Below are 16,173 nucleotides of genomic sequence, written 5' to 3'. Positions count from 1 at the left end.
GTTTATAGGAAATTCACATCCACGAGCAAAGTTGTTTTGCATGTGTGTGAGAGAGATGGAAAAGAGATCACCCAGAAAGGCAAATGGAGAGAAGTGAGTGTGTAAGAGCGCACCATCAGTTAGAGCAGGTTTAAATGTCGAACAATATCCAAAAATGAGAGATCTATCCGACGAGACTTGAACCGTGTATATTTAAGAAAATTATAAGAACAGAGAGGTAGTAAGACAGGCCAGCAGCAAAGTTGGAATATAGTAGGACTCCAAAAACCCACTTATCTCAATGAGATGAGAGCAAAATGATGCACACCTTGAAACAGGGGAAATTTTATAAGATAATAATGACTACATCTGAAATGAGAATTGTCATGAGAACTGCCAAGAGGAAGAGTGGAGAAGAGGGGAAAATGGTAAGCCAGAGACAGAGAGAGAGCTGAGAAGGGGATAATCATATGGTGGTGGGGTGGAAATCATCGTCAAAGTGCTATATAATCAGGGCGAGTGATAGGACTTAATTCTTGATCCATTTACCAGTGGTAAAGGACTGCCTGCCAGAGTGACTACTGGACAGCCCCCTGTGGCAAAAATTCGTGTACCATGAATGGCCCTTGCCAGGCCGGGACCAGCTTTTTAGCTTTTTTCAGATACTTCACCTGATATAGCAGCACCAAGGAACCCTGCGTTATTTTCGGCTTTCGGAGATGGCGATCATGCCACACTTTGCGACGAAGTTGCTCGGCCAAGAGAGCATGTGAAGCTAGCATCGTGCTTTCTTCTAACATTGAGAGACGAGAGAGGTTTGCTGAAGCAATCCCTGCTGTGACATGAATACTTCCCACTCTTGCTGAACCTGAGTTGAACTCATATGGTGCAACTGCTTCTAGACCGAAAGCTAGCTGGAATGGGGTGTAGTTAGTGGTTGCCTTGAAGGAGGTGCGATAAGCCCAAACTGTGCCGAGGATAGCCTGAGCCCAAGATGTTGGATACAGGTGACAAGCTTTGTTCAGAAGCGCGATTAGCACTTTGTTAGTGCTCTCAGCTTGCCCATTTGCTCTAGGATAGTGAGAGCAAGACTTGCGATGAAAAATCTTGTAATTTGTGAGGAGTGATGAGATTAGGTCGTTGACAAAATGACTACCTCGATCACAGGTGACTTCCAGAGGGCACCCAAACCTGCAAAAAGTATTTTCATACAAAAATTTTGCGACAGTAAAGGCTGTACAGTCAATGGTAGCCACCACTTCGGCCCACTTCGTTGCATAATCTATTGCTACCAAGAGATACTAACGATTGCCGGGTTGAGCAGATGGAGTAACTGGACCAACAAAGTTCAATCCCCATCGCTCATAGGGCAACCACGCCATAGATACCTGCAGAGGGCGATTGGATTGCTTGCTAGGCTTGGGTGCACGTCACTGACAGACATCACAAATTTTGACATGAGCAATAGCATCTCTAAATATATAGGGCCATCACAAGCCCGTCTGTAAGATTTTTTGCGCCATGATGTGACCGGGATAGTGGCCACCTGTAGGACCACTGTGTGCATCCTCTAGAATGTGGTCTACCTCATGAAGGGAGACGCACCTTCGCAGCACACCATCTGGCCCAGATTTATAGAGCTGTCCACCAATCAAGGAGAAAGGTCTAGAGTTCAGCAAGAGTCTTCTTTTTTGCAAGGGAGAAGCATTCTCAGGATATAGGCCAGTAGAAAGCAGATGTAACACATCTCCATACCATTCTGGGGTCGTGTCAACCTTAAAGAGATGACTATCAGGAAAGTCATCATCAACCCCAGTTTCGGGCTCACCTGAGTGTATGCGAGAGAGATGGTCGGTCACAACGTGCCGCTTGCCTGGACTAAGAACTACTTCGAAGTCGAACTCCTGGAATATCAGTAGCCACCTCGAGACTCTTCCTGCAACTTGGGGTTTATTAAGAAGATATCGTAGTGCATGATGATCAGTGATGATAGTGAAGTGAACCCCTAACAAGTAACGACGAAACTTTTGTAAAGAATACACCATAGCCAAACAAAGAAGGATGTGGTGCTGTACTTACGCTCTGCTTTGGTGAGCAGGTGACTTGCATAGTGAACAGAGCGATCTAGGTTGTACTCTTTACTAGGCTGAGTCAGCACAGCCCCCACAGCCAATTGACTGGCATTAGTATGCACATGAAAAGGTAGAGACCAATCTGGAGCCACTAAAATAGGTGCTTCAGTGAGGCGCTTTTTGAGGTATTCAAATGCTTCAGCCTCCGGTTTTGACCATTTAAAGGGTACTGTAGCACTAGTGAGTCGGGTTAATGGTTGAGCCACCTGTGCATACATACGTATAAACCTGCGATGATAGCTTGTGTGGCCTACGAAGCTTTGAACACCTTTCGGGTTGATGGGAGGTGGTAACTTCAAGATTGCCACGATCTTTTCTGAGTCAGGTGCTAAACCTTTGGCAGACACCACATGGCCTAGAAGTGTGCCCTCAGTGACCAAAAAGTGACATTTGTTAGGATTGAGTTTTAGCCGTGCCTCTCTGCACCTGAGGAAGACAGCAGAGAGCTGAGCGAGATGCTTCTCTAGATTTTCCACTGGGGTTGAACATTGGGCACCTGAGAAGGTCGAAAAACCGTCCATGAAGATGCGAAGATGATCCGTAAGTAAAGGAAAAAATATAAGATATACCGCTCGATCAAAGGAAGGTGGAGCGTTTTTCAACCCAAACAACATCCTAGTGTAGATAAAAATACCCCAGGGAGTCACAAAGGCCGTTTTCAGCTGATCGCCTAGATAAATGCCCAACTGATTGTATCCACTAAACCCATCCATGAAACTGTACAAAACATGCCCTGGTACATCTTCGAGCACCCGCTCAGTGAAAGGTGTGGGGAAACCATCTGGGATAGTTATCTTATTCAGAGCGCGGTAATCTACGCACACCCGAATTTTATTGGACTGCTTCTTAGGCGCTATCACCATGGGTGATAACCACTCAGAGTGCTCCACAGGTACAATGATCCCTACCTCTTCATTTTTTCGAGCTGACTTAACAGCCTTTGCATACTTTGGGTTGAGCTTATAGGCTCGGCTTGTGAGATAGGCTTAGCCCCTTCAACCAGAGGGATAGTGTGGAGACCCAATTCTCGTGGGATCCCTTCCAAATCCTTGTAAGACCACGCAAAAACGTCCTTAAAAGAGTGGATAAAAGAAACTACATGATCAAGTAATGCGGGATGCTCCCATAACCAAGCTGCTAAGAGGATGTGCTGAGGGTTGTCAGAGTCACCCAGGTTAACTTTTTTAACCGGGTCAGGGGGTGTAACTGTGGAGGGCACTTCAGACGTTGAGAACTGAGTTGCCTCTTGGAGCTTCGAGACATCATGTGCTGGTGTTTGATCGATTGGAAACTCTGCATACTCTTCTTGTAACCATCCTGGTGGAAGCTCCTCGAATGGTAAATCTTCAGACACAGACATAACAGAGTGTTCTTGAGGGGGCGGGGTGTCCGACCTGGGAGATGTTATAGGAAGGGAGGAATCCTTGGCGATTTCATGCAGAGGAGATTTCTTCCCCCTTCAGTGATGTGTTAAAGGTTCCCCGAGGCCGACGGCTTTTATTAGAGGAACATTTGAATCATAAGAATCAGGGACTACCACACTTACTTCTTCGACTGCTACACTATCTGCACATAGAGAGTGTTACCGGCACAGGTAAATTTTGAATAGCGACCACATAGCATGGCATCGAGGTGGTAGCTTCCAACCAGTGCAGCTGCAGGTCTTCGTCAGGCCCGTCAGGTGGGATGGGCTGCTCAGGGTCGGGATTGGATTGTACTGACAATGAGCTGTGATGAACCACTGGATCCATGCCTCCTTCGAGCCGAATTGGTTGCATGGGGAAGCCAGGAGTATGTATCCACATGGCATCGTTTCCCTAATCATGAAGTGCCTTAGTATGCCGCAACCATGGTCTACCAATCAGCAAAGGAAATCCTCCCTCCACTTGAGGAAGACTGACCACCACAAAATCCAAGCTAAATGTGAAGTCTTGTACCATCAGAGGCACCTTCTCTACTATGCCCACAGGGTAGACTGTCCTTTTGTTTGCTAATGTAACGGTAAATGGAGCAGGGCGGGTAGGCTGCAGACCTAAGGCCAACATAGTAAATTCTGGCATCAGATTGATCTCTGATCCACCATCCACTATGATGCCTGAGAATTGATGCCCAAGAATAGACACAGTGAGACGAGGACTTTTGTAGTCAGTGAGGGGAGCAGCTGGATATAAAATCATGTAGGACTCCAAGGGCTGCACAGGTAGGTGCCCGCCACTAGACCCTGCACCAGGGTACAAAGACTGGATGATGGAAAGAGTGTCACTTCTAAAATTTGCATCAAGTCGAAGCATATCATACAGTGACACTTGCTGAAAGGTGTTTTTCAAGATAGACTCTGCTGTGTGCTTGTCCCCTTTGATTAGATCTTGCTCTGGTATCTTAAGCTTCTGCAAGTCCTCTACTGCTTCCATGAAAGCACCATCAATATCTGATAGAAGCGAGGTAGGTTGGCTCTTGACACTGCCTGCTGGTTTGTCAGCTACTAAGGGAGTTTCACTCATTTGTGTGACAGGAGATGTAAAAATTGGGCCAGGGAGGCTGAGCCCAAGAGCAGCTCTCTGTGCTCGTGTGAGCACACCAGCCGACTCTTCCACTTGCTTCAACCCATCTCGAGAGGCAACTACAAGAGTGGAAGGCGGGGCCTGCGGAATGGTGCTGACTGTGATGAGGTTAAGCTTTGGGAATGTAAACTCCTGCTGGTTCTGGTTTGGGCTTGCATATGTGGATGCTCGTTGTTTTGGGCAGTTCTTGCTAAAGTGATCCTTAGCTTCAGGACAATGTCGGCAAGGAGGAGACCCTTCTAGCAATGAACATTTGCTCTGATAATGTCCATATTCCCCGCACTTGTAGCACAAAATTGGCCTATTGGAGGGGCGAGGTGGTCTCTGGCCTTGCTGCATGGGACCGGATGCTGACGTGTAGAAGCTTTGGGGGACTGAAGGAGTACTAGCATGATAAAAAACCTGGGAGATGCAAAGTTGTGCATACCTTGCTGCATATGAGGTGTTGTCAGCAGAGGTGGCAACGGGTTTTGATGGCCATAGGGTGAGACCATGTTGGATGCAGGTGCTAGCGCTTGTTGGAGAGGACCTAGACTTTGTTGAATTTGCCGCAATCCCTTGATATAGTAGCAATCCTTGTCTTCGTGCCCAGATTTTTCGCAGAAGTGGCAATAAGTCCGAAGGGGACAATCCTGTGGAGGATGCCCTGGACAGCGACAAGAGCTGCACCATACCATAGCTTTAGTCTCCTGCTGAGACCGAAGCTCTTCTAGCTCTCTCTTGATTTGATCCAAGGCCTCAAGATGTGGTGGTTTCTCTTGTCTAAGAGAGATTGATTTCTCTTCTTGGAGAGCGCGTTGTAGGTTTAGGGCTTCAAGTCTCTGCGCAAAGAAGTCAAAGGATCAGCCGAACTTTCCGAAAACACAGAGGGAGTCTCTGTGTGAGGGGAGTTGGTGAACAGCTTCCTAGCCCCTTCTATCCTAGTAGCAGCTGCGATGAACTCCTCCAGAGTGGCGTCGGGTCGGAGACTCTCTCGGAGTTTTTGCTGAGAAGTTTTGGGAAGCGCCTTCTCTACCCACTTCTTAACCATAAATTCACCGGGTTGCTGGGGAAGCTTGGCAACCAGAGACTTGGTTTTATTATAAGTTTTGCAAACGTCTCCTCTGGCTAGAGCACCATGTTGGCCAACTCATCCAAAACACTCTCCTGATAGTCACCTGGTTTGAATGCTGCACAGAACTATTGTCTTAAGGCTGCCCAAGTTGCAAAATGGTTCTTTGTAAACTGGCTGTACCATTTGTCTGCTAAGCCATCCAAGGTAGATGGAAAGAGTACCAAATAGGCATTCTCTCTATTAAGACCACGACCCCTACAGAGAGATACAAATCTCGTTGCATGGTCGTCAGCATCTTCTGAAGAGAGTCCTTTGAAGGTAGGAAACTTGATATTTACCTTGGCCAAAACACTTGCCAAAGCCTCCATGGCCCCTTGCTGAGATTGTTGCTCAATAGCCTGCTGTAGCAGAATAGGAGAGAGATTTACTGGAGAAGGTGATCTGGAAGATGTGGAACCTAATGAAGGAATGGGTGATGTATGTGGAGGTCTAGGTGATGAGGTTGATGGACTTCTACTAGGTACCAAAGGTCGTCTTCTGTTATAGTGCTTCAGAGGGCTAAGTAGTGCGCTTTGACGCTCGACTGACCGCCTTGTATGTGTCATGCAATGACCACCAATCCAACCAAGCTTTACCAAGCTTTGGGCAAGAAAACCTTGAACTGGCTGAAGACTGGTCTAGATTCTACTAGTCCAGGCAAGTGACTAGACCAGGCTGGACCAGGGACCGCCGACCAGGGACCAGGGACCGGGTCTAGACCAGGGTCCAGGAGAACTAGATAGGGACGAGGACTGGTTGGACCAGACAATGTAGGCGAAGCTCCGCAAGGTAGTCGAAGCTAGATAGACCCAACTAGCTTCAAGATTTGTACCTCACAGAGTGAGATTTCAGTTGAGGTCCCACCATGATCGCCAAAATGAGAGCACCTGTAGCGCGGATAATGTGTCGTGCTCTCTACAGTGGGTGCTCCTCAGTGAAATGTGCGTGAAAATCTCACTCAAACAGACTGAAAACAAAGGACAAATAGACAAAAACTGAGCTTACAGAGACACAACAGCAGACCAGAACATATGACTCGATTATCTCAAAGAATTGATACAAGACTCTGGCGTGGCAGCACACTCAGCTCCAGCACAGGACTCACAGGTACAATGGGGGTGTCGAGGCTCAGATGTGCCGGGATGGTGAAGACGTGCTCTGTGTATGGACTCTATCAAGACGACTACGTGAAGATCACATGACCAACCCGCTACTCCTCTTATATACAACCATAAAGAGCCACCATCAGCTCATAAATGACAACATCTAAGTCTATCTCCATTGAGTGGTGGTGATGACCCGGCCACGATGTCCACTAGACCACAGTATCCCTACCACGTGCCACTGCCCAGCGTGACCGTCCAGTGTGGACTGGCCACAGACCCAAGACCAACTTTAAAAGTCCCAACTGTACTAACTGTCCTGTGAAAGTGACACTGTAGCCTGCTACAGTTATAATATCTATATCTGGAAAACAATCGAAGGCATAGCAATAGTAGATTTCTTTTGATGATATCTTCTCATTTGGCACCGATAAGTTTATGATACTTCCGTGTACTCATCCTTTTGCATTTGAATATCCTATTCCTTATAAGGGACCCATCACCCACTTCTTGGACATTCAGATTATTGAGATTCCTAATGACCGTGAATCAAATTATGCCCACATCAATGAATAGAAACCATTCTAAAATCTATGGCATGCATACTTACACTAAAAGTGAGCTACTCCCATTTTTCTAGGCCAAAATATAGCCTCTGAATTCTATGTTTATCACCACAAAGAATATGACTGAGGCTGAGTATGTAGCTGCAGCACTTGATTTTGGAGAAGCACTTTGGCCCTCCCAGCTACTACATATGCTGTATTCACCCTACCCAATCTCTAGTGACACTTACCTTGTATACTGACAACCAACGTGTCATTTCTCTTGCTGAAGCTCATGCCCTAAGCTCCAAGTCAATGCACAATTGTATTAGTTACCACAAGAGCTTGTTGCTGATGGAATATTTTCGAAAAATAGGGATGCCCGCCCAAAATCGTGTGTATGTTGTTTGCTAAGGCATTTTGGTGGCTTGTGAAAAGGTAGCAAGTATAGTACTCTTATCAGGATGGAAAAATGCTACCACTAGATAGAGTCTTGGGCCACCAAAAAGTCACTTAACAATTTATGCGTGTTCACATACATTTTTTAATGTTCAAGTGGAGATAAAGGACTTAAATCTATTGGCCAAATTTAGAGTTTTAACATGTGGCAAGTCTAAAAGGACTTACCCATAAGAGAATTTGGGAGTTCGAGGCTCTAGCACACTTTTGGGGCTGAAAACTCAAATTTTGCAGCATTATTTTGCACTTTGAAGCTCTTTATAGCCATATCTGTCCCTTAGGGAAGCCTACTTACATTGCCCTACACCACGCTTCTTTATCTTTTGGTTGCTATACATAAAAACAGTCCATTGGCTAGCTAAATTCTCTGTTTTTCAGTGTTTCAATTTGAGCCACCCCTCTTTGGTCTAGATCATGAGGAAGCTCTCTCACGAATCTATATTTGCAACCAAAGATTTTTCTCGCAAACCCCTCTTTGGTCTAGATCATGAGAAACCTCTCTCATGAATCTATATTGGCAGCCAAAGATTTTTCTCGGAAATACTTACATCGGGATTGAAGATTTTAGCTATTCAAGATTTTTCATCGTGAAGACTTACATCGGAATTGAAGATTTTAGCTATTCAAGAGTTTTCATTGCAAAGACTTCTGTTCAATCTACTCTTGTGAGGCATTCTCATGTCCTACGTGCCGTCGTTTATTTTGAAACGGGTTTTTATGTGACTATGGACTAGGTGTTTTCTTTTTGGCTGGCAGGCAAGAGCTCATGTGATCGTCTATTACCTTTTATTATCTCTCAATAAGAATTAAATAGCTTCTTATGCTACCTAGTTCTATTTCCTTTCGTGTGCCTTATTGTATTCATGCAGATGCTTTGTTGAGATATGTTACTTTGGGGCAGCTCAGCTCAAATGAGGACGGGAATAATTTTTATAACTGGAACGCACCCCCCCCCCCCCCTTCCTTCCCGCAACCACCACCACCACCACCACCCCACCCCCCCTCTCTGGTTGACAGGGAAGAAAGTTCAATCTGGGAGTTGATTGGTTGGAGTGCATGCTTGCTATTGATGGGAGAGGTACTGGAGATAGTGAAACAGTGAGGGACATCTAAAGTGAAATTAGGGACGCACTTCAATAGACATGGGGAGCTCAGATAGCTTGCAGCAGAGGCACGCGGATTTTCTGGCCTTGTCATGCGTGGGAGCTCTCCATTTTGGCACTAATAGCCTCCTGATTGGCTTGGCCCTCTTCCAACGCCCTTGGAGACAGACTGGAGAACAAGTCTAATGTGTGTAGCTTGAGGATGCCTTTTCCTCCTCGTGTATCCATTGTGGGAGAGTTGTAGCATATTCCTAAATAATGGGAGGGTCTTTTCCCAGGAGAAAATAAGAATGTTGCAGGGATCTTTTAGAGGAGCATATGAACTCAAAAACCCGTCATTTTCTTAAGTATCTGGCTATGTTAAAGCATGCACAGATGGTCTTTAATTTATGCTTATTCAGGAGGTAGATAATTCAAATTATATTGCTGCAAACACCTTGGCAGAACCATTTTAATGCTGGTTGTTTGTTTATCACCTTATGGCATATCTTTGTAGGTCATCGTTGCTCTTCAAGAAAGAAGCCAAGGGAAACATCGTCACCATATTCCTTACAGAAACTCCATGATGACTTCAGTTCTTCGTGATTCAATTGGTGGAAATTGTCAAACGGTAATTGAGCTACCTTTCAATGGTCATGTTGAAATAAGATTCTAGCAGCAAAGGAGAATGTCATTGTTGGTAAATGAGGCATCTAACAGTAGTCACTTAGTTACAAGAAGGCACCTCTCAAATGGAACTGTTTACACGCAACTACGAAGTCCATGTTGTACCATAAGACTATCAACTGAAAGGGATAAATATCTGCTAAAAAGAAATTTTAAATTTGTGAATATCTTTGAGAAGGCTTCATAAAATTCTTTGCACATCCTGAAATATTAGGTAGCAGATGGATATCGAAAGTAGCTTGTGAGGACTGGTGGTCCTTTCCTCATAGGATGGTGCTGGATGACAAAGATGAGGGTGCGTTGCTTCTTGCAGCAACAGATGACGTATGGACCCTGTTCCGGGTACTGCATCTTGATGGAATGAAGACTGCATAGGTTCAAAGCAATGCTAAGCTTTATTGGTCTCCATATTTTGCTCAAAGATGAAGAACTTGGACCGTTTTTGGGATTGTGCAAAACACGTTGGTTTTGTTTTTTGACAATAACCCTGGTCTCTTCTAGATCTGCTTGCAACCATGCTGAAAGAGTTTTTGCAAATTTTTTGGATGGGAAAGGATGAGAAATGCAACCAAGGGTTTTATATTGTTTGAGAGGAGAAGGTTAGCGTTGTGCAGGATTGTAGGACATGAGATTTAGATTTTGGTCATAAAATTGTATCAATGTCTCTACCAACCAATATGGCCTATTAGATCAAAACATCATGTACAATAGCATGTATTGCTCATCAAACATAAATGGAAAATAGCCTAAATCTTGCAATACGTGGGCAATTCACCGAATCAAGGGATAATGCCTATCTTAAAGTACACCCATAATCCAAATTATACAAGAAATCACTGAAAAGGTATGTTGGTGCTGTATATTTCTCATGTGAGATGTATCTCTTTGTGATTGAGAGAACTCCTGAGTCACGCACTAACCGCTTTGGTCTCTCCAGAGTGTGGATGTCTAGGTGTCCTCCCAAGTGGGCATGGGCATCCCACTCACCTCAGTGTCACTGCTCTATCCAGCATGACAAACAATTCTAAAAGATGAAGCCTTTCGCCTTGTAGAGAAACAATTTTCAGTAAAGTCGTTTGTTAAATTTAGGAGGGAGAATGCACAAACCAAGAGATGCATGATATTCTTGGCATTTATGCTAATTGACAAGGTGAAAAAATTTATATGTTTTGCTAAGCTATACGTTTCGCAACATTTGATGAAGATTTAAAGGAATTAGAAGTTTATCAGTGCTGGCTTTCAGGTCATGTTAGCAACGGTTTCAATTGCACAAGATCAACTTGAAGAGACAATTTCAACATGCCGCTTTGCTCAGCGTGTTGCAACAATTTCAAATCGGGTGTGTACAATTTTTATCAGGATAAAAACTTGACCTCTTGCAATTATATTTATCAAACCACATGGGGTGGTTGGCAGGTCCTTTTGAATGAAGAGATAGACCCGAACCTTGTTATAAGGAGGCTCAAGCAAGAGATTAAAGACCTGAAGGTCAGAATCACGTAGATTTTGGTGCCCAAAATGTTCAAACAGGCAGACATTAACAAAATTTCAATGCAAAACTTTATCCGATTCTAGTATGTTTGCTAGTATGGCTTAATCTATCTTTGTATTCCTTTCTATCTTTATCCAGTTAATAAGTTTTCCAGTATGGCTTAATCTATCTTTGTATTCCTTTCCTTGCTGAAAATGGAAACTAACATTTTAGCCAAAATCTTGTATATCACCGGCATCAAAGTTATAGGCCGCCAATGAGAGAACTGCTCGCAAAGCGCTTGCTTGGGTAACAACTTAAGTAAGCCCTCTTTCCATGAAATTGGCAAATCCTGTTTTTCCCATGCCACATTTATCATGAAGATCAGGGGTTGTTTAAGGTCATCTCAAAACGAGAGGAAAAATTCCACAGTAAGTCCATCCCAACCAGGAGATCTCCACCGGCCCAATGCAAGCAAGGCACCATGCAATTCGGCAACAGAGAAAGGATCTTCAAGGCATTGTGTGTTCTGCGAAGACAGGATCGGACTAACATAAGAAAGCAACAATTCACGCGCTCTACAAGTTGCCGAAGAAGGCTGAGATGGGGCAGCAAACACCGTACGATAATGTGAAACCATAACATCAGCCAATTCTCGCTTCGAAGAAGTCCAGGCACCCGAAGGAAGCATAATACATTTAATCGACTGTGAGACTCTCGAATGATGCAACTGCTTAAAAAATTTATTCAAAGCACAACCTTTATCCATAAAGGCCTATTGTCGGGCACGCGTCTGCCACTTAGCAAGCTTCCTCTTATCATTTTGCTGAATAGACACTTGAGCTTCGCATAACTCCGTCATCTCAGAGCAAGACAATGGCCGAAAATCAACCAGCTGATGTAATCGTTGACTAACCTGTTTCGCATCACCGACAGTCTCCCGAATACGCTGCATATGCTGCCTACCATAGTCAGAAATCACAGTTTGTATTCTCATGACAAAACGATACCAAGCAGCATCCAAATCAATATGCATTTGAGCCAACAGCGGGGGAATAATATCGGCAACCATGTGACGAAAAGCTTCATGAGTAAGATAGGCATTATTAACATGCAACAAACGTTTCCTGTGAAGAGGCCGATCACAAAGAGACTGTCCAAAAGACAACGACAGCAAAAGAGGATAATGATCCGATAATTGCAGAGCATAATCTATCCTCATGTCACATACAAATTCATCATATTGTTTCCCATTAAGAAAATACCAACGATCTAATCGTGCTCTGTAAGAGGAATGAGCAGCATGCTGAAAGGTAAAACCAGAGGCATCAGGATGCAAAGAACGCCATATATCTATCATTTGAGCAGAGGCAGCTAGAAGATCCCAGTTATGCTTCTCCGTAAGCAACATATGCGAATGTCCTGTAGTATTGTCAAGTAAATCAGGAGTATTATTGAAATCTCCACACAAAAATGCATTCGATGTCCATGGGTGAGACGAGATTTCTCGCCACAAAGCAGCTCTTTGCCCAGAGACCGTATATGCATATGTACCTCCAAATTCATGAACTCGACCATTCAACAAACACTGTACAACCATCCACCGACCAAGCGGATCATTGTATAACATAACAGGCTGAAGCTCATGTCGAATCATCATCAATACACCAGAGAAATCTTGCAAGCCAGCATACACAATCCAATATCCAGCAAAATAGGAACATTGACCAGCAAACTCGTGCTGATTGTGCTCTTGCAATACAACTATGTCTACCCTACATGTATGTACATAGTGCCAGGTCAGCCGCCATTTGTCCAGGTTGCATAACCCACGCACATTGTATGAGATGCATTTAATATGACTCTGCATTCGAAACATATGTACATAAAGCAAGAAGTTTCAAAATCAAGTGGAGGTGCCTATAGACACGTCTCCATCCACTGCATCAGTGCGAGGACCCATCCTCTGAGTCAGGGCAGGAAACGTGTCCACAGTGTTCACATGCGATGTGGAAGCCTCACCAAGGAGTACAGCTTTGTAAGAGTGCATCGCTTTATCCCATGCATCAATCAGCGTGCGATTGTCATTGCATGGAAGTTACTTAAATGATGCATTCTTGTTAGCATTAACAGAAGGAACGTAATTACGAGCCGAAAGTGGCGTGTGAATCTTCAGTGCTCTTTTTGGCACCACCCATGTATTGAAATCATCAGGGCCAACTTTTTTGCCTTTAACAGCAGTCCCAAGATCAGTAACTTCTTGTACCTTGCCTTTCCCTTTGTCCACAGTCGAAGCCACTTTAGCAGTAGAAACTCCACTTGACTTGGCATCACTTGTGGGTTTTCCAGTAGGGAGAGAGGTGGACAAAGGAACAGCAGAGGGAGGGGGTTGCAAGACTGGCTCCGGACATTCGAATTGCATATGACCAAATTTGCCGCATCGAAAACAAGAATTCGCAAATTTTCCCCATTTAAGTTTAAAAGGGCGCTTGCCCACCCAAGGATCACTTGAGTCAACCATAATACCATCAGGGGTAATCTTATCCGTATCCCAAAGAATACAAAACCTGTTGGTATTCGCATCCAATTTTGGAGGACAGATAACCTTCCCAAGCTGCGCAGCCACCAACGGCAGGAAATGTCTCCACGTGCGAGGGAAATCAACAATTTCCACCCACACCGGACATTTGTGACGAATAAGACTCTGGTAGTCTTTAGTGAGTGCCCACAGGAGAACATGTGTCACCTGTGTATTAAAAAAGAGGGGAGACATCTCAAGCAAAAGATTTCGAGCTTCTATATCTACGAGCAAAACTTCATAAAATCCACGCGCCCCAAATTAGACACCACGGACAGCTTGACGCTTAAGGAGAAAATCGACCCATTGGCCGACATCTTGCGCAGTAGGCATTTTCCCCGGAAAAAACAGAATAACTGCATTCATAGCGTACTGCGCAACTGGGTCCATAAGATCCTGCACCGGAATACGCACCTCAAGAGCAGGCGCTTGACCATTCCATGCCTGTCGAGCCTCCTCAAAGTCCTCATACAAGCATGCCTTTATCTCAGAAGTTGCCTCCGACGTGGAATCCATTGCTTTCCGACGCTTAAAGACACACAGTGAATCGAACATAAATAAAAAAAACTCCTTCTGCAAACAAATCCTACTGGCGAGAAACTTTTGAGTCTACTGTTGAGAAAACCTTGCAAATAAGATGCGAACCACAGCTATGTACATGCTTCACCAAAAGCAACAACCAAAACCCACAACAATGTACATCTCCTAAATTCTGCCAAAAGAAATGGAGGTTGACTGAGACCTTACCGTGTATACAAACTGCTTTGTCATTCCTGCATAACAATACTCCAATTGGCGTGCAAAGCCTTCTGCAGCTATCACCAACAATCTGGTTTTGCAAAACTGCACCTGTCAACAGCAACGCACAGGAGGGTGCACTGCTTACTGCTGCTGCTGTGCGCACGGAATTGGTGCAGCAGTTGCTTCACGCGCTGTCTCACAGCAGTCCGCCTTCAGAGTCTACCCACACACACAACCTCACGCGCAGGCAGTCACCCACCCTTGCTGGCGCAGGCACAGCAGCGCGCAGGAATTTCAAGCGCAGGATTTTCACGCGTAGGAATTTTTCGAAAAATTACACCTCTCTCGCACACACACACCTCTCTCTCTGGCCATACTCATTCACATGGCTGCAGTGGCATTGCACCTTTTGATGGCTTCGAGAACAGGCCCAGACTATTGTCACTCAAGGCATGGAGGAGCCAGCTTTGTGGCTAAGAAGATTGAGGAGGTTATCCCCCAGTGGCAGCAGCTGCAGCCATGAAATACTTCATTCCCTTTGGCACTGCGGCATTGGAACCCTGGTGGGCTATGGCAGATCCTCTTGCCTCTTCTATTACTTTCTTAAAGTACAGCGCACCGCTGGGCAAGAAGGATATATACACGATTGGGTCGAGCCACATCCCAGCACTAGAACATGGACATTGTCAAAGATTGGCTTACGGCACACATAAGTAGGGGTTTGCATCCCCTTCTGGGCTGGCTGGACACTCGCTCCAACTGCAATGCTTCCTAGAGATGGAAAATTATTGCAAATGGGTATGCCCTAAAGTGCAGCATGCATAGTCATGTGAAACGGGGATGTACAAACTGTACGAAACTGCAATTGCCCCTCGTTTTCCCCTTTTCGTTCCCAGTTCTGTCCTACCTCCTTTATCCTTGTAGTTACCCGTGAAACCCCCCCCACCCCCCCCCCCCCCAAAAAAAAAAAAAAAAAAAAAAAACTTCAAATTATCTGTTTCTGCTTAGTCCCCCGAGCTCTCTTGTGACAATGTGCAAGGGCAACTGATGGTTTGAGTATTACACTTCTGTTTGAATTTTGCCTCCTCCAAGTCTAACAGAGGTATACGATAGAGCTTTGGGTGTGGCAAGTTTGGGGATCCTTGTCCCTCATTGCTCTTATGTGTCTCAGAAATGCAGCAAATGGAAGTTTTTATCAACTAATGGAAGGGTCTATTGCTCCCAAAAAACAAAGAGAAAAACTTAGACAACGTGGAAAAGTAGTCTCGGTTGAGAAACCCCTAGAGCTACACTTGTTATGTCCCAGGCAAACCTAAAACAGTTTTTGACCAGAGGTCAAGGCACTCTTGCCCGACAGCTTATCCTGAAAACACAGTCCATCAGAAACATTGTCCCAGATGCAAAGCTACTTGGGAGTCCATACAATCATCAAAGAGTTATCTTGAACTTTATCAGTAAGGATATTGCTGACGACATTCTCCAGTTAGAATTATGCTTCCCTTCTTCGTGACACTTCATGAGAAAAGATACCATCATCAATGTACCTTGTTTGGTCCGTGGGCCATTTTGACTTTTAAGAGACGCTTATTTATCTTTCTTTCTCTCAAGCATCTTGGATGTGCACCTATGGCATTGCCGAGTCCGTGCAGTCATGTCAGTATTCAGGCTTAGAAATAGCATTTATTGGTTCATTTGGAAGACATCTTGTATGATCGTGATGCTAGTTCTTTTTTTTTTTTGAG

The 16,173-nt window shown here is 44.7% G+C and overlaps 1 protein-coding gene across 6 annotated transcripts in view; it reads left to right on the top strand.

Moving 5' to 3' along the window:
- Positions 1 to 16,173, top strand: part of LOC147417734 (uncharacterized) — a 239,607-nt gene that overhangs the window by 107,190 nt on the left and 116,244 nt on the right. For 4 of the 6 annotated variants that reach the window (XM_086506703.1, XM_086506707.1, XM_086506702.1 and 1 more), the window contains 3 exons: positions 9,472 to 9,585; positions 10,885 to 10,980; positions 11,058 to 11,129. In XM_086506703.1, coding sequence (XP_086362829.1) covers positions 9,472 to 9,585; positions 10,885 to 10,980; positions 11,058 to 11,129 — 282 coding nt within the window. The remainder of the gene's footprint in view (positions 1 to 9,471; positions 9,586 to 10,884; positions 10,981 to 11,057; positions 11,130 to 16,173) is intronic. The other 2 variants (XM_086506705.1, XM_086506704.1) reach the window with 1 other exon arrangement.

The sequence above is a fragment of the Adiantum capillus-veneris genome, chromosome 30, assembly GCF_014529385.1.
Source record: "Adiantum capillus-veneris isolate H3 chromosome 30, ASM1452938v2, whole genome shotgun sequence".
Lineage (NCBI taxonomy): Eukaryota > Viridiplantae > Streptophyta > Polypodiopsida > Polypodiales > Pteridaceae > Adiantum > Adiantum capillus-veneris.
Note: the sequence above shows the minus strand (reverse complement) of the source record. Positions and strands in the feature narration are given on the sequence as shown.